This window comes from Pseudopipra pipra, chromosome 5 (genome assembly GCF_036250125.1).
Source record: "Pseudopipra pipra isolate bDixPip1 chromosome 5, bDixPip1.hap1, whole genome shotgun sequence".
Lineage (NCBI taxonomy): Eukaryota > Metazoa > Chordata > Aves > Passeriformes > Pipridae > Pseudopipra > Pseudopipra pipra.
This window is the reverse complement of record NC_087553.1, coordinates 35,456,650-35,480,023: the sequence shown is the minus strand read 5'-3', so window position 1 is coordinate 35,480,023 and position 23,374 is coordinate 35,456,650. Positions and strand designations below refer to the sequence as shown.

The 23,374-nt window shown below is 37.6% G+C and overlaps 1 protein-coding gene across 2 annotated transcripts in view; it reads right to left on the bottom strand.

The window, feature by feature from the left end:
* The window catches only part of LIN7A (lin-7 homolog A, crumbs cell polarity complex component), a 48,878-nt gene that overhangs the window by 3,150 nt on the left and 22,354 nt on the right, over positions 1 to 23,374 (bottom strand). The window contains exons 3-5 of one of the 2 annotated variants that reach the window (XM_064655573.1): positions 8,992 to 9,063; positions 6,443 to 6,652; positions 524 to 732 (exon numbers count right to left, since the gene is read on the bottom strand). In XM_064655573.1, coding sequence (XP_064511643.1) covers positions 524 to 732; positions 6,443 to 6,652; positions 8,992 to 9,063 — 491 coding nt within the window. Of the gene's footprint in view, positions 1 to 519; positions 733 to 6,442; positions 6,653 to 8,991; positions 9,064 to 23,374 lie in introns of both variants that reach the window. The other variant, XM_064655572.1, reaches the window with a different exon arrangement.

Genomic DNA, 23,374 nt, shown 5'->3' with positions numbered 1-23,374 from the left:
TTAGTTTGAAATTGGCTCCAGAATTTGCTAGTGCCTTTAACCTATTTTCAAAATGTATTTTTAATGGGATAAACCATGTGGCAATGCATCAAATAAGCTATCCTCATCCTGACTGCAGTTAAGTGCTTGCTGGGTCCCCAAGGGTACCTCCAGCTCCCTGACTGTCCCGCCCTGGGGCTTCTCCCACCCTGTCCACAGCCCAGGACCTTATGTCAGCCCCCAGGGCCATCATCCCCTGCCCCAGCAATGCTCCAGCAGGGCCAGTCTCCAGCTCCCCATAGCCCTACCCCGCCCAGCCATGGGGTCCCACTGAGCTGGACTATCTGTGGGATCATGGCCCAGTCTGTCCCCATCCCCAGGCAGCCTGGGCCTATGGCTACCCCGCTCCTGTCTGGGGCTGGGATGGGCCCTGGTGTCAGACGCTGTGCTGACAGACCGCTGGACGCCTGGGAGCAGCTGGCCCAGGCTGTGTCAGGGTGCTGTCAGTGGACTTTAAGGAAGACCAATGAATCCTCTCACCTACGACATATGGTTTTGCTGTGTAGTTTGCTGCTGTTGCTGCTGCTGAATGAGCAATTGCTGCTGTTGTCGGCGCCGGGCTGTTCTCAGTTTTTCGAAGCGAGCCTCCATCTCCTCCAGCACCTTGGGAGTGTAGCGTACCACCAGCTTGACGCTGTCCTTAGCTGCCTTCAGCAGCTCCACCGCCTTCTCGTGGTGTTCTCCTTCTACACTCTGGGAGCACGGAGAAAAGATTCAATAATGAAAATGGTACTTTGATCTAAAGCTGTGTCTTCTTCATACAGAAAGGCTGTTAATTTTCAAGAAGTTTCCACACCTGACATTTTTCAAGGGACCATTAAAAGAAAGTGTTAAGTGAGACCTATGCATTGCTGGGGATGTCTTAATTTTTATATTTAAAATAACCTAAATCTGTTTTAGGTTACAATTACAAATCTAATTTCTGATCTGTGTGAAATTGAGGGGAGATATTCAACAAGCTTTTTGCAAACAAAAATAATGTTGAAAACCCCAAACAAATTGTTTGCAAGGTACAAAAATAAAATCCTATTTAAATGTTGGTAAGAAATGAAGAAATTGCGAGATTGAAACAGTTCCTTTCTTATGCCCTGTCCCTGCTTGGATCATACAGGGAATGACATGTGATGATTAAATAGTCATCATCATCAAATGGTTTGGGTTGGAATGGACCTTTAAGATCATCTAGTTCCAACCCCCCTGCCACAGGGGAACACCTTCTACTAGACTAGGTTGCTCAGAGCTCCATCCAACCTGGCCTTGAGCACTTCCAGGGATAGGGCATCCACAACTTCTTTGGGCAACCTATTCCAGTGCCTCATCACCCTCACAGTAAGGAATTTCTTCCTAATATTTAATCTAAATCTACCCTCTTTCAGTTTGAAGCCATTCCCTCTTGTCGTATCACTACATGGCCTTGTATAAGTCCCTCTCCAGCTCCTTTGTAGGCCCTGTTAGGTACTGAAAGGCTGCCCAGAGGTCTCCCTGGAGCCTTCTCTTTCCAAGTTGCTAAGCTGCAGGTGGAGGAGGATGCCTGCTGCTCCCCAGGACAACACGTGTCTTAGGAAGTTAATGGCATTGTTCACATGTTTAACATTTATGTGATATGGTTTCTCTGTTGGAAATAAACTAGTCTTTATATGGTTAGTTGTAAGCAATCAAACTGAAAAACCACTGAAACATTACAGGCTCTTGCTAAAGGAATATGTATTTTTCCTCCCTTTCTGGAAAATGTTTTATAGTAAAATGATATCTGCCGTGAAATCAAAAGTATTCCCAAAGGGGCTTAAGTTCTGATTTCTACGCTAATGTTGTTTGAAACAGTATATTTCCAAAACAGGGATGTGACCCAGCTGTGAAAAGAGTGTTCAATTTCTACTATTAAGTGGACTAAATGGAGTGCTTTTCAGGCATGTGGATTGTTCCACACCGTAAAAAAAAAAAGGGGGGAAATTTTTAATGGTGTATGATTGTCCACATGTGTTGTAGGATATATTCCAAAAAACAAAAGTATTTCTGCACAGAAAAAAACCCAACAGCCTGCACACCTGAGATCTTCGCATGGATTTTAGACCATCTAAAAATAAGTAATTTTCTTTCCACTTAAAATAAATCAAAGTTTTACCACCTGCTGTGTTTTAAAACTCTTATGTATACCATGCTATTTAAAAAGGACCTATACCCATAGGCTTCTAGACTTCCAAGGAGAAGCAGCAGCATTCAAAATATTTGAAGTTCAATTCATGCAAAAAGAATAACTTGTTATAGCAACTGCCAGAAGAAAACTCTTTCTATTTTCATCTCTCCTATTTGACTGAGTAGTATTGTGCAAGAACAGCGAATAAGAATGACTTCTGCTGTGGCACAATAAGAGCTAAAAATAATGATTCAAAAGTTTCAAAAAGCAGATACAAATGCTTCTATATAGATAATATAAACAATTCCAGCTTATTGCCTTGCTAGTTATCTTCCTTCTGTTAAATATCTTTCAATATATTAATACAAATAATATATTTGACTCAAACTCATGTCTGAGTCAACTGACTGGACTCAAGTTTCTATAGAAATTTTAAGATGCTTTGAAAACATCAATGCATCAGAGAAATAATGAATGTCATTTCAGGTGTTGCAACAATTACCAGAAACAGAGAAAACCTTCAAAAAAGTACTTCAAAATACAAATTTTGAACTGTATGTTCATGAAAGTCCTCCAATAGGGCCAAAGATCTTAAAGAAAATTCATGATCTGTGATGACCAGATTTGTTAAAAATTGTGAAAAATCAGCTGGACAAGCACTGCTACTGAAAAACTAATTTGGAGAAAGAAGTTGTTTCCTTATAAATATTTGGAAAATAAAGGAAATTGTTGTGCATAAGAAACAGTTAATGTGTCTAGTGCTCTAAAGAGAGCCAAAATAAAAAGCTATAGATGAACACAGTGTTTTGTGAAACTGCTGTAATGAACAAGTCACAGATACAAATGAAAACCTCTTCCCCACATCCCCTAGCCCATAACTCTTCAACAGTGTTAGTTAGAAGATGTGATCATAACTAACACATGCTGTAACTAGCTCTCTTTTATAATAAGCACATTCTTTGTGACTGGCTCTGATACTGGCTTTTGTAAATACAGGTCTCGCCTTAAGAGAAACCGTACAAAATTTGGCTTTGTTCTGTATTTCTTTTTTTGCTTGTAAATCGTGGTCAGTATGGCCTGGCATGGACATTCAGAGGAAACAACAGTGTATTCATTGGTGTTGTGATTGGTTTTGCTGTGCAACAGCAGGAACTTAGAACAGGCTATGAACAAACATCGTAAGCTCCCAAGCTACATGATGGTTCTAACTGACATCAATAAGCAATTGTGATTGTTCTGTAGGGGAATAACAAGATGATGTATTTTAATACTTTGTTCAACCTAGTAAACTGCATTAATTAATGATTCTCTGTTTTCTCTCCTGTTTGCCTCCGGCCTTGTTCCTCCAGTTTACAGACAGTATTTTCTAACCAGAAATGAAGGGTCTGACTTTGTTGCTATCCAGGTCAATGGAAAACTCCCATTGACTTGGATAGTAATGGTACAGAATTAAGCCTAATGCTCTGAACCATAACCAAAGAGGGTAAAATAACAAAGGCAAAGATAGCACTGCTAAAACAAATATTACTCTCCGAACGCACCTCGCTCAGGTCTTGACAGCCACAGTTTTCAGTTGCTATTTATGTGATTGCTATACTTACTCTTAATGTCTTCATTGACGCTTGCACTCCTATTTTCAAGGCATTAAAAACCCTGCATAACAGAGCTGCACAAGTGACATAGCAGAGTCCCTTGGAGTGTGGGAAAGGAAAGGGCAAAGGAAGTTGTTTTGCTGTTTGAATTCTTCCACCTCTGCAAACCTCTGAGGCTGTGCTGGCAAAGGACTCCTGCTGGTATCAGTCATTCCTGTATAAGGTACTTTTTTTTTCTATTAGGTATCTCTAAAGAAATACTTGGATGACAAATTAGCCATTATAAATCTATTTTGCATCCTTCCTCTGACTCACACAAGGTATCTGATGAATGCAGAATCTTTGCCAGATATGAAGAGGCATCAGCAAGTGCCTTTGCTGAGCCATCTGCAGGGCTTACTGCTTTCAATTTCCTTTATTTTTAAGGGGTGTGGGACAAAAGCATGTAACAAAATCCCCAGTATAATGAGAAAACACTACTTTTTAACATACATTGAAACAGCTCAAGGAACAGTCATCTCAGTCACGCTCAGATAACAAATCTGGATTCTGAACACACAGCTCTAATTTTATGTTGATAATTATGAAGTTGGATAACCATCAATGCCTGAGCACAAACAAGTTACAGATACTCATGTTCCACCGCAGAGCCGTCTGTTCTATTGTACATACTGTATATTATTTGCTTTTCTCCAGCTAAATTAAGAGAAGCACAGAGTGAATCAGTCCCAGTGAACAATGCTGATTTAGATCTTTGTTGTCCTGTCTCAAGCTGTCTGCAAACAAATAATCACTTCTATAATGTTTGCCTTTTTAGGAATTATATCTGGGTTTAATTCAGCCCAAAATTGGTTTTTGAAAAGTTGCTCATTACTGTGAGGGTGGTGAGGCAATGGAATAGGTTTCCCAGAGAAGTTGTGGATGTCCCATCCCGGGAAGTGCTCAAAGCCAGGCTGGATAGGGCTCTGAGCAACAGGGGTGTCAGAACTAGACGATCTTTAAGGTCCATTTAATCCAAGCCATTCTATGATTCTTTGATTCTATGATTATTTCAAGTATGCAACTGCAATTCAAACTTCAAATTCTGTTGTTCAGATTCTGAACACAAAAATATTTCTCTTGTATCTCTACATCAACTTTCTCACGTCTACATGCAACTGGGAATTTTGTATTGCGGTTTTTCGGTTCTTTGCATTACCTTAATATATATTCTAGAGCACATGCATGAAATTTATGAAAAGAGATTCATAAAATAGAGGTGACAAGAGGGTCATATTAAAAATATCTTGACATCTGAAGGTTCACCACTTTCCTTTCTGTTATTTGACAGTAAAAGGATTTTTCAAAAGCCATCCATGAATTAGTGAATTAAAACTCTTTTTGTCTGCCTTTTTATTCACCTGTTGGAAGAATTCTTTGATCTACTTCCAATTAGTGAAGTTCAGGCAATTTACTTCATGAAATATTCAGTTTATTTCTTTTTCTCTGAGACTAAATTACTTTCAGTAACTTTTCTTTTTTATTTTGTATCTTTTCTTTCTCATTGTGTATTGGTGCAAGACAGTTTCCAGAAGTAATATTTCTCTTTTGAGAACATTATAGTTGATATAAGAAATGGTAAAAAGTCTTTCTGAAGTGTTGCACAAATATTTTTTCAAGAGAAAGAGGATATTTTTGAGAGAAACAGATAAAAACACAAAAGCATGCAGAAGAGGGCATTTTTAAAATTGTTTATGGGCTTGCAACAAAGAAGAAATTTAAGTTGTAAAGTCTTATATTTATGACTGGATTTAGAAATTGCTTCTTCATGCCTTTGGTGCATTTAAATGTGAGGTTTAGATGGTAGTTTACACGAAAAGGATTACATTTTCATAAAGGGAAGTGTAGGCTTATATGAACAAGTCTGCTTATCTTTTCACTACTTTACATTCCCTTGTAAAAGGGAACAAAAGCAATGAAATGCAGATTTTGACCATATCGTGGAATCAGAGCCTTGTCCTGTCTATTCCAACAGCCCTTTTATTTTTACCTCCATGTTGATATTCACAGTAAAACTACTGCAAAATACTCCACCTTGACTTACACAAAAAATTAGTAAGTAAAAAATGTACCTGTTTACTGAGAATACATCTCCCTGTATATGTACATTTATAGAGCTGACTTCTCTAACAAAGATATCATCAGACAGCTCAATGAATGTCACTGAAAGAAATCTAGAATGAACCTTCCAGTGCAAATCAGCACCAAATGCGCTTACCAAATTTCTTTTGATTTTATGTGTTCAAAGGCTCTGAAGGTCACAAGACTGCACAAGTGCCACTCATGCAGCATTACTGTGCTTAGAAAGGGCTGTGTGCCTCAGAGGCTATGAAATGAAAGAAAAACAGTTTGTTATTAGGCTTTTACTGCAAAAGGAAAATTATCAATTAAGGACATAGCTTCTTTGTAAATTAGGCAGGTGGTATGGATTCGAAATGAAGCTCTTCAAGCACTCTCCAGTGCCAGGAATTGTAGTGGCACAAAGTTGTCAATGGAGCTTTGCCTCACTGCATCACAAATGCACACTGAGGGTCGGTCTCTCATAGAGCTAATTCTTTTTGTTTCATTTGGCTGCATTTTAAATCATGGTATTAGAAAATCCAGATAAAAATGAAAGCGCTATCAAATTTCCACATACCACTCCATTAACTGAAAGCAGCTGGTCCCCACGTTTGAGCCCACCATGCCTTTCTGCCACTCCTCCAGGAATGATGCGAGAAATATAAATAGGTGAATTTTGCTCTTTTCCTCCCATGACATTAAAGCCCAGGCCTTCCTCAGTCTTTGGCAGCTCCACCACACGCGGGTGTGAATGACCTTCGCTTGCAGCAAATGCAGCAACTGTTGCCTGGAAGAAAAAAAATGAGTGATTTGGCTATTTAGGGAGAACAGTGATAGACACTGTTGCTCATTTGCAGGAAGAACTCCTTCCTGTGAAAACATTTCAGTATCTTACTCTGACATTTTCTGATTTTCTGAAAGTATTTTAAAAATATTAAGTTCTATGCCAATATTTTTGAAATAAAGGAATAAACAGAGGAACACAGAGTTTAGGTGACTTGTCAAAGATAACACAAAAAGTTAGCAGCAAAGCCAGAAGGCCCCCTGGGAAGCCTTACTCTGTGGTGGCGAACCTTTATGATCACTAGTGCATTTCTTCTTTGCCTTTCCATGGGAAGAAAATCTATTCCTGTGGGATAAGATAATGTGATCTCTAATGTGTTCCTAATTGAAATAAAGTGGATGAACTGAATTGTTAACTCTTTGCTTTGCTTTCAGAGTTATGGAATTATTTATTTTAAATCCTAAAATTATATTCTTCTATTAAAAAGTTTAATTTACAATCTTTTTGAAATCTCGCAAAGTAACTCCTGAACAGGAATAGGAGGTTTTATTACATAACTGGATCAAAATTTTTATTGAAAAATTAAATCTTAAGACAGCAGATATATAAATCAATTAGAAAAATCCTAGATTGTTAATCTTATTCTAGGAAAAAAGAAGTAACATACTGTAAAGCTTGCATCCAGAAAAATGTTACATTTTTACCTCATTTTTCACTACAACCATTTTCTTACTTATAGATCTTAGTAAATCAGTAAAGAAACACTAAGAAAATCTTTTATACTTTTCAACATGTGCTTGTAGATCAAACTGCTTCAACAGTTCTACATTACACTAGTATTTTTAAGCATCCTAAAATGTTTATGCTTAATAGAAGCAATTGGATGACATGACATAATGGAGCATTCTCAATTACATGTTTTTGCACATGCAGAACTTGTCATCATGCATACATTTTATGTCAGACATGAATGCACTAGGAGGATGAAATGCAGACAGCCCAGAAATAACCAGGAAATATTGTGATATTGAAACATTGCTCTGTAACCTGCTGTTCTATATGAATAAGAAATGAGAATGGGAAACACTAATTGGACTTCTCCCCATTTACTAAATAACATAGCAATAATTTCTATATTTATCTGCAGTGTAAACAAATCAGGATTTCATATACACATTTCTCTATATAGAACCACAGAACTTACCAAATTTACATTGACCATTAACTTTAACTTAGAAGGTTAAAATCAGAACGGCCTACAGAAAAGAATGTCCTATTTAATAAGGAAAATACACTGTAATTTAAGGTATATTAGGCTATTTGCTGGCTATTATAGAGTTTGCTTCTCTGAAGTACTCTAAAATAATTTTGTAACATGCTCCCAACCTTCACCTTCTGATACAGCTTTAAATTAAAATCTCTTAACATAAATACATAATGGTAAGATCTTAGTTCCATTAGGATTTCAGGGAGTTTATCTCCACAGGAATGGACCATAAACCAGTATCTCTAAAAAAGATTTATCTATTTTGCAAGTTTACCTATTTTGCATAGAATCTGCTATGCCACATAGAAGATACTGTTCCGTACAAAATGATAATGGGAAAAAGAAATCCATTTGGATTCCCTTGTTTGGAAGCATCTATCTTTGGGCATGTTATAAAAATACAGAGCATATTTCATACTGGCACACAGAATGGGTTCTTTCATGGTTGTGTGAATTCCCCTAGAAAATTATCATCTTAGTAATAGCAGCAGTGTAGCTGCCACAGTCTAAGGATAAGAAAGGCGGGTCCTCATGGACAAAGACACAATGTATTTTAAAATAACAGGCAATGTATCAGAAAAAAAACAGGCTTGCATTTGACTATGGAATCAAAAAAACGTTGACCAGGCCATTTCTCTCATTGTTCATCCTTACCACTTGCTCAGTACCTACAGTTTCCATTACTCAAAAGGGGAATTTTAACTGTTTAGTTTCTATCTCCCAAATAATTGTGTCCTCTCTGGATGAGATGTATGGGAAAATAGTCCCTTAAAATATTGGTTGTTGCAGGCAGACTTCTACAGAATGAACCAGTTTTGCTTTTGCAAAGCAACTTTTCAAAAAGCATCATATTCCATAAAATCATTCTCTTTTCTTAAGCTACAGAAGCAGCATAAAGGTTGAAATTTTCCATTATGATTGTTACCTGGGAAGTAGCACTGGTTCTAGACTCTGGGCTGCCACTGATGTCTAAATTTTCTTACAGTGTACACACGAATACCTGAAACACACACGCGCACAGTCAATTACGAGATCACTTTGGTAACACATATTTCAACAGTTGCACGTATCCTACCTTTGCAGTGGCCCTGGCTCGGAATTCGGGACAGCCATTAACAGTTATGGTTTCATGCATGTATTGATACACCTAAAACGTTTATGAAAATAAAATGAAATTAATTATAGAAGCAAAACAAGGACTTTATATTAACCCAGACAGTAGAGTCCCTTTCCCTCGTAAGACTTTCATTAACGGTGTATTCATGCAATCACACAGTCAAGTGTCTGCTAAACTTGAGCATGCTTAGGTTTATAGAGAACATCAATCTGTGTTTCTCATGACACTTTGCAAACTTAACAACACAATTCCCTTCCCATTTCTAGTGAGCAGTTTCCCAAAACCAGAACAGTTAAGTTCTATAATATCAAAAACTGGTGTCTCCAGGCAACTGACTTGAATGCAAATGATCTGAACTGATCTGAGTGGTGTCTCAGCCTCCAACAATGGCTTCTTTGTTCTCTGAACTTTCCTATGAACTAAAGACTTGGGAGACTGATGTTAAAAAAATATGTAAGTTGCTCAGCATACAGAAGAAGAAGGCTGCTCAGCTGAAGACTGGAAGTGAAAATAAAGTTTTGGAGAAAGGTCACAATACTAGCTTCCATCAACTATAACTAGGAAAAGCGAAAAGGGTTGGCAGTCTGATAGGTCAGACATGATCAATGGGTAAGATTATTCTTTAGAAAATAATTGTACATTCACATAAATTGCATAAAATCAACATTGCCAATATGTATAACTTTTTGTTGCTTTTTTCTGATATACACTCTTGGCCCACTTCCCCTGGTCCTTAACTCTCCCTTTTAAACATCTTCAGAAAGGAGAAGCAAAAAGGCTCTGTCTTACACTGCCTTTGTTCTCTAGATTTGTCACACTCTTCGATGAAAAATAACAACCAATGCCTTGATACTAGCTAGTTATTTTGATAGCAAACTTAAAAAGATAAAAATATTTACATATAATATACAGAAAGCTTTTTGAAAGACAAAGATCAATGCAAACAAACCAAACATTTACATTTAATTTTCTTATAAAATCATCAAGCATAAAAAAATGTTCCTATGTGCCACTGATTTATGGTGGGTATTTTCTTGACCTACTTCATGAGAAATTTTGTCTTTTCATGTGTTTATGTCTCAGGCTGCATTCCTCAGAGATAACCTTTGCTGGTAAAGTATGTTAGCTCTTACGACAATCTCCTTAGGTTCCTTGAGGAGTGCAGGTTCAATTGTACTTTCAAAAATATATTTACCTTTCAGCCATTTGTTGATACTTTAGCAGGAGTGCCAAAACTTTCCTCTTCGGTAATGTAAACGTTACTTTGGGAGAGAAGGAATCAAATCCTGTACTTAATTGACCTATAAACGACTTCTCCCACTGATAGGTAAAACCTCCCCATTCCCCTGTCCTGATGACTTGTATTGTCTGTTATTATAAAACTGAACACACTGACAAGCATATGCAACAAACATCTAAACAGAACTAAGATTTGTGGCTCATTTCTGGCTTCAGTGGGCAGTCATAGTGTTAATTAAGCACTCTTGCATAGCAAAGTGTTTGGGATAACTGATCCCCAAACCTTTTTTTAGGGATATCATACACAAGTAAAAGGCAAAAGAAAGAAAGAAGATAACAAATGTAATCCATTTTAGAGAACTAAAATATGCTAAACACTTTCAAAATACAGCAAAAAGATTATTTGAGTCTTGTCAGCACATATGTCATTCTAGAACTGAATTAAAAAAACCTGGGCAGAGACAAAAACTGAGACAAGGGGAGTATGCTGAAAAGTTTCCTGCTTTCTCCATTGGAAATGAAATCTTGCTTCCATTGGTAACATTGACCACAGTGTATGCCAGGATTTTGCCCTTAATTTAAAAAATATGGGAAAAGAAAGCTCTTTCATAGCCTCTAAATGATCTCTGGTTTGGTTTGTTTTTTGTACTGGATGATGCCATCAATAAAAATGGGTTCAGCCTATTTACTCATCAATACGCTGCACAGCTAGTTCAAAGTTTATTGTATTATGTTGTAGGGCATATGGTTATATAAGAACAGCCACTACATTATATAAGAAGAATACTGTGTAATTGCAGTAATGAGTCATTAAATACTTGTTTCTTTAAAACCCATACCGTACTGAGCTAGTGTTAATGCTGTATTTTCTTCAGGTTCCCCTTCATCTTAAAGCATGAGAGCAGATTGTACCTATTGTTTTTGCTTGCACAGGCATAAATGCTGTGGGTTTCTATAATGTCTAAAAGCATATATTTGAATATTGAACTGTTATTACTTTAAATTTCTTTGCAAACAGGTCACAGTATTTCATATAGAGGAACAGTGACTAAAAAGTTCTTTAAAACATTCATTATTAAGGTGAAATATCACCAAGCTGATTACTTTCACGTGATTACTAGCTAAGTTTGATGTCATATAACTTTCTATTGATTGCATCCTATCATCCTACCAGTATCTAGCTGGTAGACTTTGTAATACTCAGTATCCTGGTAACTAACTTGCTGACTGCTGAAAGAACAGACTCCCTAGTGTGTGATTCAACTAGTATGTTAAAAAAGAATCCAGCTACTCAAAAACTTGTGAAAAAATATGATCACTAATGTCATACAATCCTTGGGTTAATTTGTAAATTCTCCATGCTAACAGATTTAAATGCTCTCCTGCAAAGAGTTATCCATGAACATAGTATCTACAGTACAGTTCTTAGAAAAAAGTCTTGCATGTCAAATCTCACTCTCTATAAGCAACAGATGCAACCAGTCTTGAATATTTGCTTGACATATTTGTAAATCTAATTATCCTATTTGACTGTTCATAATGCTTAATGTAATTTGAGTTTAAGAATGATAAAACATACACCCACATAACTATCTTATTACTAAGCCAGTTTAACAACCAAACACAGATTAATCATACCTGTTCCACCAAGCCCCTTGCACTCTTTGTAGAGTTCAGATCTAATCACTGCTCACTCTCAAAATGCACAAAAAGTACACTGAAGTCCATAAACAAATGTTGTTTTCCTGTAGCCACACTACCTCCTGTGCTGTTTTCAGCACCACCTTAGCCATGATTTGTGCACAATGAATCCATTCTGCTGCCTCTTCTATGTACACAGAACACATAAACTGAAAACCTCTTTGTTCTCAAACTGAATAACGTGGCATTTAAATCCTCCCATTGTGGAATATAGCTTCATGTTAAATCCACTGTACATGACAAGTGGTTTTATGAAATCATTTCTTTCTATGTTATTATTACATTATGCATTATCTATTATATATATATACACACACAGATAATTATCTATTGCCCAGGACAGTATCTAGATGGTTACTATGGCAGTAATTTGAAAAAGAGCTGCACATCTATTTTTGTATGTACGGCTATGTCTTTTTTGAATGTCTATAAGACTACATGGGTGTTTAATAATATTATTTGCTGACAGACTCCATACACAACCTGATGGTCTAGTGCCTAGGGAAAAGAGTTTCCACGATACATTAACAATAGAGATTAAATTACAGGTGAAATGTCAATGTTTCAAGACGCAAAGCTGCAGCTGTAACGTAAATGGTAATGTTTCAGATCATTTTCCCCCCAGCGATTTCAAGACTGCCAGTGTCTGTGCACTGAATGTTCATTGGGTAAAGGCGTATTGCAGACAAGGGTTTGTTCACACAGATCTCATTTGTGCTGTGGAGCAAGACCTACTCGGCTTTGTTTGCGCTTTCCTGTGGTGCAGAGAATACAACACTCCCACCAAGAAATACAGATCTTAGTCTTTTTTCAGCTTCTGCAGGTAGTCTCCTCAGACACCATAATCTATTCTCCCACAGTACTCAAAGATTACGAAAAGAGCAAGGGAGGTAAACTACAACTAAAAAATCTGAACTTGGCAGTGAATCCTCCTTGCACTGTGGCAGCTCTCACAGGCACAGAGAAATGCACTTCTCCCAGCAGGAGCTGTAGTGACTCAGAGGCAGCAGGTATTATTGTTAGGATGATGGTCCTCATCCCCACACACTCAGCTGGGAGGCAAAGCAGATGGTTTAGGATTACTGAAGCTCAGGAAGGGGGACTGCCTTACAGATAGTTTAGGAGCTAGCTTCTTACCTAAAATTACTCCTTACGGACTCATAACAAAGCAGCACATTATTTAGGGCTGGGCTATTTAAGTCAATGCAAAGCTTTAGGAGAAGGTCCAGGAATAACAGTGCACTTAGCAGCCTGTTTTATAAAGGTGGCTAGAAGCAGCATTCTGTTTACAGCCCGAATGATGCAGCATCTTTTCTGATGGATTCTCAAAGTTAGAATTTAATGAAACAATTTTATTCCACTAACTTCTCTAAGAGGTATTCAGTGCTTCATTCCCTGACGAAATATGTAATTCTAAGTACAACTGTACCTACAATAATGATGCTCAACTTAAGGACAACTTGGTCTGAACACCAGAAAGGAATGAGGCAGAAATCATTTTACAGCAATGAACTAGAGCTCAAAACACTCCACAAACGCAATTCAGACCTGTGAAGTAGCAGGCCCAGATAAAGTTTTCTGAAATTTTTAAGCGGGGAAGTAACCTCTTTGAAAATGTTAGGAGTTTCTCAGCATATGAGATAATAGATGTAAGTAGTAGCAATGGGCTGCGTTTCCACAGTGTATGCAGTATGATAATAATAAAAAGACATTAAAACACTTCCTGCAAGAAGTCACAACCTAAGTGACTTAGGTACATCATAGGTAAGCAGGTAAAAAGATGAAATGAAGAAGAAACTTGCAAAAAGACTGATAAATTATGTTTAACATATAGATTAGCATCATCTGGCATCGTATTAGTTCATCTGCCATATTTTTGTTGCTTCAGTGTAGAAAAGAAATGTGTATCTATTTTTGGAAGACAACTTTGAAGGAAGGGAAGACAAGAGTTGGATAGACAGTAGAGAGGGGAGAGTTACCATGAGAATAACCAGTGCAAGGAAGACATAATTGTTTTCACTGTGCTTTTGCTGTCATGTCAATGGAACAGTATACATGTGTGCATCCTTGCAGAACTGAGGCTAAGCTATAAAAGAGAGATTGTTATTTACTTACACCTAAGTACAATGCTTCTGCCATCAACTAGCTTAATCCTTGTCTTCCTAACTGCCTTCATATGTTGGAAGTGATGAAGCAAATATTTCTTCCTTCTAAGATGTCGAGTGAAAAGGAGTATCTCAATCAGTCTTTTACCATGGTGAGAAGAACAGAAGATGCTTTAATCAGCATAGCTGTTGGCCTCTCTTCTCCCCTCTTCTCAAAATCAGGTGCTAATTCTCAGGACTTTAGACTCCTGATCTGTGTGAAGGACCAGGAGTCAGAATGGGAAAAATCTCAGAAGTGGAAAAAGATGTACAGTGATTGAAAGGACTTTATGATGGAGGTTTTATAGTTATTATGTACACACACATTGTATGTTCCCCCAGAATTTGTATCTTCCGGGCATGTCCTGGCCTGTTCACCTCCCTGCTCCCCTGTTTCTCTGCCGATTGGCTGGAGAAGCTCCATTTGCCCCTTCTCTCCCCGGTTTCTCCCACGTTCCTCCCCCTTTTGCCCATGTCCCTATCCTGGTTTGTCCCCCCGCTTGTCTGTCTCATGCTCTGCCCTATGTTCTGGCCCTTACCCCTCCTGAACTGATAAAAGACCGGGTGCACGCATGAATAAAGTATTCTACCTGCATCCCACCCTTGTGTCCCGGACCCGTGCCATGGTCCCATCCTCCCCTTTCGGACCGCGGCAGATCTGAGACCCACTCATCATCTCGGTGTGCAAGAACCAGCCCTTGGGGCAGGCCAGGAGAACACCTGATCTTGCGACTGGGGGAAGTTACAGAGCACAGCTGCACTGCAGAGCTGTGGAGTCTCCACTGTGGTGCCTGTGAATACTTTGTTTCTGTGAGCAAACTTCCACCTGCAGCGTCAGTTGTGTCTTTCACCCCACTCTGTTTCCATTACTTTTGACTCTTTCACATTCTGTTTGGTATTTTTTCCTTACCCACAACCTCTTGCCTATATTTTCCATTCTTAGTCCAATACATTTATGTCTGTGGAGAGAAATGTATTGATTTATACAGCTGGACAGATTCCACCAGAGCTATGCTTCAGCACTCAATTCAGATCATGCTTGACCACATCTGTAAGCAAGGACATTTTAAATGCTACAAAGATCAGGAGGGACTCTGGTAATCTTTAACCTCTTATACACCATAAACCATGGAATCTTCTCTAGTAATTTCTACACCAATCGTCATTTTTGCTTGAACTACAGAGTCTTCAGAAAGTTCTGTGAATTTCAAGCCTCCAACATGCTTAGGAAATTGTCAACTGAATAACAGCATTTCCATTAAAATGGATTATTTCTAAGCTAAATATGTCCAATTTCAAACTATATTTTTTATATATTTATTTTTTATATATATATTTATTTATATAATTTTTGGTAATCTTTCCTTCTTCTCTACTGGAACTAGGTGTAGGTCTTTGTCTCATTTTGGAAATCTATGCCGTTTATGACAGGCTTGCTGATATTTCAAACAGTATTTGCTTTTCTACAAAATAACTCACAAACAGATCTAGTTACCCATTTAAGATGACAGCAGAACAGATGAGGACATAAAAGAATGAAACATAAAGTCAAACATAACCAAAAGTGTATATAAGCAGCGTGGAAGTATCCAGCTGACCAGACCACAATTCCTCTTTCATACTTCCTCTTTCATAACGACTTTTTATGTTTGTAATCTTACTCAAGCTCAAAACCAAGGCAGTGGAGTGCTGCCATTCAGCCATAAACCTGTGCTAGCTCAATGAAAGTGAAAAATCTCTGGTGATGGTGTGTTTAGTTTTGTTATCTCTTGAATATCAAATGGAATTTCTGTTTTTGTGCCTGTGTTCTGCTTTTTAAAAACTACCTCATGTGATAAGCATGCTTGGAAAAGCACATCTGTATCATAAGAGTGTTTTCTCCACCAGAGCTACAGCCTCTAGCTAAGATACTATCCTAAACACTGTCATAGACCATAATCCAGAAGACAGTAGTTCCACAGGGTAGCTGAAAGCAGGCTGATTTCCTATCTATCAAGGTGACTTGAAAAATATTAACATTGTTTTTTCCTTGTGTTAATAGCTACTTTTATGTTTGGTAGTTAATTAAAAAAATTTTGGAAGAGACTATTCTGGATGACTGAAAAGCAAGAGAATTTGAGAAGACTTTCTAAATAGCAGTCCTTGTGAGGGACAGAACCCCAGAAAACCACTAGCTGTGGAAGAACACCATGGATCCCATGTACACCCACCACAACTTCGTGGTTGCAACAAACTTAAGAGTCTCCTTAAACAAGGTTGCTTGAGCAAATGAATCACAAAGGCCCATTTTGTTATAGGACTATGACAGGTGTTTAAGTAATCCCGACAGAAGCAGAATTAGGCAATCTCACACCCATGTTCACAGGGTATATGCAATACATAATCTTCAGTCTGGCCCTGAGTGCAAGCTGACAAAAGTTCTTCTTTTGTCAATGTCAAAAGGACAAGTTGAGAGACACCTGTGAGTACAGGGAGGTTGAAATGGTTGAAAAGTACCTTTGAGAGGAAGGCATTGTTCTTATCGGAAGCACCAAAAAGTCTGTATTACATAAATTGTTGCCTGCAGCTACTGAATTTGGACAACTGAATTTGAAAAAGCTGCTTTGTGACAACTAGTCTGTATTAATGAGCTATTTATATCTGACAGAATGTGGTCATTCAAGGTTGCTGGCATTCTGAATATTTTTACATTATAAGCTCTCATTAGCCTTTGAGCACTTATATGTCTGCATTGGGAAACCTGTTGGTGTTTATTTTCAAAACCAAACTTCTGCATAATTTTCACAATTGTTGCAACAATCCCCTTTCATGAAGTAACACTGCATGAATGTTGCCACATGATGCAGTAGGGATGCTAACCCATTAAGAAGCTCAAACCTGTAAATGAAATTCAGTCTTGTTTAACAACCTGAGGAGATGACACAGTTTTAAATTCAGACCATGTGGAAGAAATATTATGAATGTTGGCTTTAATGTTGAGGATATTTTATTTAACAGTTTCCTTCTTTGGGAGCGGGGATTATGGAGGAAACTAGGTCAGTTTTACCTAAGTGAAAAAAATGAGCCGAATCTTGATGCATTATTAAGCTGTCCTTAGGCAGTAGGAGAAAAACAGCACAGGCCTGAAACACTGCTAAAAATAAATTAAGTATAATCACTTCAAGGGTATAATATTTTAATTTAGGGTGTAATACTTTATGAAGGCTCAAGTTAAAATGGCATTTTTCATTTTTTTTTGTGTGGAAAAGGGTGGAATGTACTCTGCTCTGACAGTATCTGTGGTGGTGTCTGAAAGCTGACACAAGTTTTGGTCCCTGAGTTCTTGCCATATGATCCTGTGTCTGTCCAAGAAACAACCCAACAGGGGTTACAGGCTGGGGCCAGAACCTCTTTCCTCCCTTATGCGCAAGCAGAAGAATGTAGCAGATGTACCAGAATATGCATGCTGTCACATCCTCTGCACATATTGGGTGAGTCAACTGAAACACTCCTGGTGTTGCTGTTAGGACACACAAGACCTCTGTGTGCCTCCTCTTCTTCCCTCCAATGTCAATTCCATCTGGAATCATCACTGACACTGTAAAGTGAATAGAAGCTGCTTTGCACTCTTTTAAGGAAAAACAGACTTTCATTTGCAAATAAAAACTACTCATATAAGGAACAAGAAAAATCTAATTGGCTCATTTAGTTTATTTCATATGCCTTACACACTGTTCTATACACTGCTCTAAGTCAACGGCAACTGCGATCTGGTGCCTTTGAAGACAGTGCTACAGTTGTTTCAGAAATTGTATGCTTTGCAATCACTAAATCTTTGCAAAATACTATTTTAAAAATCTCTTTCACTGCTTCTACTGCAATAAAAAGAAATACCAACACGTGTGATTAGTTAATTCCCATAAGACTACTTGGAATTCATAGCTTGTAATTTAAAATTCCCTCTTAGACCTCACTGCCAGTTACTTTTGAGTTCAAAAATATGCCAAGCATTCTAAACACTAATTTCCTCCACTTTATCAGTAAGTCTGTATATGCTGTTGGGGCTGACGTATGCAACAGCCATATCCCAAACTTTAACAGATTTGTCAAAACCTTGCCAAAATGAGCACCTGGATGAAACATGACATCATCATGCAAGCTCATCTCAAGTGTTCCTATCAAGTTGAGAAGGCAGAGAGAAAGAAGGAAATTGCTGATGTTTTAAATCCCATCAAAAATGTAGCTAAAATGGAGGTTAAAAACAGTTTTACAATTTCTTCTTTTTTCTGATGGCACAATTAAGAAATGGAGATTGAGCAGCATTTCTCAGGAGTCTCATCAGTGACATCAGTTAAGTGGCAGCAGAGGGATCAAAGCAGAAACAATGGTGCAGTGGCTTCCAACAACCTGTCAGCATAAATATTACTTGGTAGTTCACCTTGCTGCTGATTTCTCTCAAGAGGAAGAAGCAGGCTTGAGATGAACTGAAGCAAAGGTTATTCTATTTATTCCTAAGAGTTTTATGTAATCAAATAGAATACTGCAACAATAAACTAAAATGATAATGCGAGGAAACAATGCTGACATGCTGAGATGCATCACACATGTTCTACCAGTCACCTTATGTAGCACACACAACTGCAGTTGTGTGCTGAAATAAGAACATCACCTGAGCACCACTCATCAGAGTTTTACTAAGTACAACATAATTACCCATATCAATTGAAACATGAACAAGATATGTCATTCTTTTGATTCTATACATTGTAGGACTCTTGCAGCACTAAAATATTTATTTATCTGTTGTGAAAGGCACAATTATGCAAGCAGAGCACAAACATGATTAGATATATAGCCATCAGCCAACTCTGAAAATTGATCTTTAATCAAACGCAATGGGAAAAAGCACTGATAAAGACCAATGATATGGTCTGGATCCAGATTCTGGGGTGCTATATATGTAAAATCGATGTATTTAGCTCTAGGCAGCTAAAAAAAAAGTAGCAATAGCAGTTGCTTTCAATCTCCTGCAGTGAAGTTATGAAAGTGGTAGGGACTTTTTAATGGCACAGAGACTAAATAATGCCTTTTTTCAGATAATATTTGGGCAGCTTGGTAAATTCATCTAATTGCCATTAATGAAGGCCATCTGCTGAGTGACAAGGTTATAATTTCCAAAAGTTCTCATTTATGCTATCCAGGGGTTGCGAGCAACAGATCAATGCTTCAATCGCTTATTGTAAAGTGGCAAATGAAACTTCATTGTTTTTCAAAATTTGAGTAATTCCTGACTACATTCACCCTATAAAAAAATAGCACATATCTTAACACAGTAACTAAAAAAAAAAATAAAAATCTGTGTTTATTGCTAACTTAAGCTTTTCTGTTGAACTTTCTCAATGCTTAGTCCAGCACAGTGGCAGGACAAAGAGCAGCCAGCTCATCTTCAGAAATCTGATGGGATTTTATGATCTCATTTACATACGTAAATCCTTCTCTCAGCTCATCATTACAGATACACTACTTGCAACCAGGAGGCAGAACCCTTTAAAACATGAAAATATTACTATTCTGTTGTACCGTTGTATTTTAATGAAGCTAAGTAATGCCCTTTCCAAACAGTGATGGAGGTACTCATTTAGTGGAAACTTATATCATTATTTTATGTGGCTTCTCATTGCTGGGACAATGGTAATGAACAAAGGATAGAAAGGTACAGTAAAAGATTCTTGCCAATGCTATACAGCCCCACAATTCAGGTAAACTAAACTGGTTCATCTGACATTATAATCCACTCCAACATCTAAAAAAAAGGATGAAATGCTCAAACTTTAGCATCCAGGAATGCAAATTTTTATGAAAAGTTACAAATCAATCAAAGCAGAAGCATGCAAAAATCTGAATGAAACTGGTCAATTTGAAAAATTCCATATTTGCTACTGCACGAGTGCTACTACTAAATTAACGGTGCAGTAATTCCGAACAAGATATCTGGAATACCACAGCAAGTTCTAACAAGGTATCAGATTAGCTCTGCTTCCCAGCCAGTCTAATGAGGCATCATGCTAATATAATCATACTGCTTTTGTTACAAATCTGAGCTGATAGATCTCACTCACTTTACTCCTGTGCATTGTCCTATTGCCCTTTTGTTTACTAATTGCCTTATTAGTAAGTCCGACATATCACTTCTGCTCAATCGGGACCAACACGTTGGTTTGCATGGGTAAAAGTGACAGTAGAGGACTTCAGATGTCAGGCTTCTGACTGAGCCTTAATTACAGTTCTGTACTGTGAATTGTAGCAGAAAGTCTTCTCAATACATTTTTTTCCCAAGCTTGCATCTAATAATTTAAAAATTTCAAAAACTGGGCTTGCCCTGTGGAGATGAGATTGACTGGAATTGCATTTCTCCTCCTGTAACAAATATTCAGCTCCCAGTGAAAATAAAGTGTAACACAGGGAAGGATTTGGACTCTGGGGCTTACCTTGGTGCCAACTGGGAGAGTTTGGCCTGGTGAACCTCTATTTTTACAAGGATTCATGAGGCAGAAAACAGTGAAATTCTGCTTTCAGAGGCTAGGTTTGGGAGGCGGAGGAACATGAATAACCAAATTCTGAGATTCTTCAAACATAATGAAAGCAGGTCTTTAAATGACTCCTACATTAAAATCCTAAATTAATAATTTAAGAAAAGAATTAATGAGAATTTTTGTCTGAGTCCAAGCTAATACCCAGATTCTTATATTTAGTACAGACTTTTAAAAATGGAGTACAACACAATACTGGGATATGTGAAGTGAATGAACATCTAAGGGTTCCAGCCAGCCTTCTGCTATCACTAAGTACATTACAGTAAAGTAATGAGTACAGTAACATTAGACTCAGTTTTCATCACCCAGCAGCCTTCTTGTGATCCCTTAATATTTTCAAAGACTTATATCAGGGTTAATAATGAAAAGCACAGGTGGGTGGCTTGAGGAAATGACCAGATAATAACACATTGCATATCAGCAGCACTGGGATTCCAGGTATCCAGATTGCTAAGGCACGGAAATGAAAATTATTAATCAAAGGAAATCATTCCAATATACTAACTAGGTTTATTAAACTATTCTACATAAGTTATAGTGAAACTATGATTTTAATACTATACAACATACTGAAATATATCTCTAAAGTAACTGGGGAGCATCCAGACCTCATAAAAAATGGGTCAGTATTCTCTCACTGCCATTTTTGTCCCTGTAAGTCAACAGTGGTCTTTAAATGTCCAGGATACTCTGTCTACAAACTAATTTTATAGCAAGCTTAAAAGTTTTAAACTACTGAGGTAGGAACTGAACTATTTTCAAAGACAATATGCTTTTCCACTGACTAATTTCATACAAAATGCACAACATTAGAGTACTTTGTATTGACTGCTCCTCGTTTTTTAGTCACTCAGTCCTACAAAAGTGCTCTCTGTGATGACCTGATATTTTGCTGGGAGTCATAAGATAACGGAATAAAACAATGGTTGCTTCTGTGTGTTTGGTTGCCACACCACATTTTCACAGAAACATTTTGATCTGATTAATTTTGGTATTGGTAGATGTTTCAGCATAGGTATTTACTAGTCAGATTTTCTTCCAAATAATATCTATACAGAAAAACATCAGATTTAATCTTGAAATGGAAAATTGAGTAGCAAAGGCAGGCTGGAAGGAAAGCGAGATACACTTGACTATTACATATTTAACACACAGAAACTGGGGCATCAACATGAAAGAACATTGTAGTCTACAACTTCTGCATGAGAGGAAGAGGAGGGGCAGGCACTGATCTGTTCTCTGTGGTGACCAGTGACAGGACCCGAGGGAATGGCCTGAAGTTGTGTCAGGGGAGGTTTAGGTTGGATATTAGGAAAAGGTTCTTCACCCAGAGGGTGGATGGGCACTGCAACAGGCTCCCCGGGGAAGTGGTCACAGAACCAAGCCTGATAAGAGTTCAACAAGCATTTGGATGATACTCTCAGGCACATGGTATGACTCTTGGGGATGGTTCTGTGCAGGGCAAGAAGTTAGACTTGATGACCCTCATGGGTCCCTATCAGCTCAGCATATTCTGTGATTCTGTGAAAACTTTGCTCATCAGGAGATGCATGTGTTTATCAAGCTGTATTGTTACAGTGCTTGAGCACTGATTATCAGATGTTAGCAGTAAATGAAATTCCTGTAACCTGCTAAGGTATGTCACATTTTCTTGTTGGTTATCCACTGTGTTCTGTCAAATTGTTTATTCTCTCTTCTCTGTCTTTAAGGTTTCTTGCCAGACCAGAAATCTGCCTTATCTTAGAATTCTTATAACTTCCTTTTACTGACTTACAACAATTAAATTAACTTTATCAATCCAGGTTGTCTAGTTTTATGTTGCATGTGAATATAACTTCTCAGTAGCTCAGCTGTGCATTCAGTTTCACAGCCTAACCCTTCATTTATTCCAATAACCCCCTGGAAATCAGATGACTATAAGACAGCAGCAGCTTTAAATACACAGCAAGAACACTTGGAAGGGTAAAGGACATAATGGTATAAATTCCATGTGTTGCCATGTGACAAGGCTATAGAAGGCTAATTAATCTTCATGTAGCTATGGAGATTTTGAAATAAGTAATTTTAAAGCACAATTAAATTTTTTTTCCAAATTGACTTTTAGTGTGACCAGACTTTGGTTAACTTGTTTTCTGGTCTTGGGGTCTTCAGGTGAAAAGGAAATACCGAGGCCATTGCATACTTCAGTTATTTCCATTCTTTTCAGAGCTAATACATATTCCTGCCTAGTGCCAGACAGAATATTTCAGTTGGTGGTACTTATATTTAGCTAAGTGAGAAGCATTAATCACCATTTCCTGACATAGCACCCTTGAAAAACGCTAAAGTACTTCTATTTAAATTTCATTCACTCAATCACTTTAAAAAAAATTTATTTCTATGGAATATTAGTGTGGGGATTTGAACTGACGGTTTGCTTTACTAAATAGATTCCCATAAATACAATTAATTACAGTCATCAGATACATTTCTACACATTAGATTGGAATGTATGTCATCTAATAATATATCTCACACTTGTAAAGGCTAATTGGTCATTAAAATGACCTCCAGCTTCCATAGTTAAAGAATTCCTACTTGTAGAAGGGACAAGTCACATTCAATCAATACAATGCAGGTTATGTTTTATCTTTGATCTTTTCATCTACACTCAGCCCAATATTGAGTTTCTCTGGGACATATTTT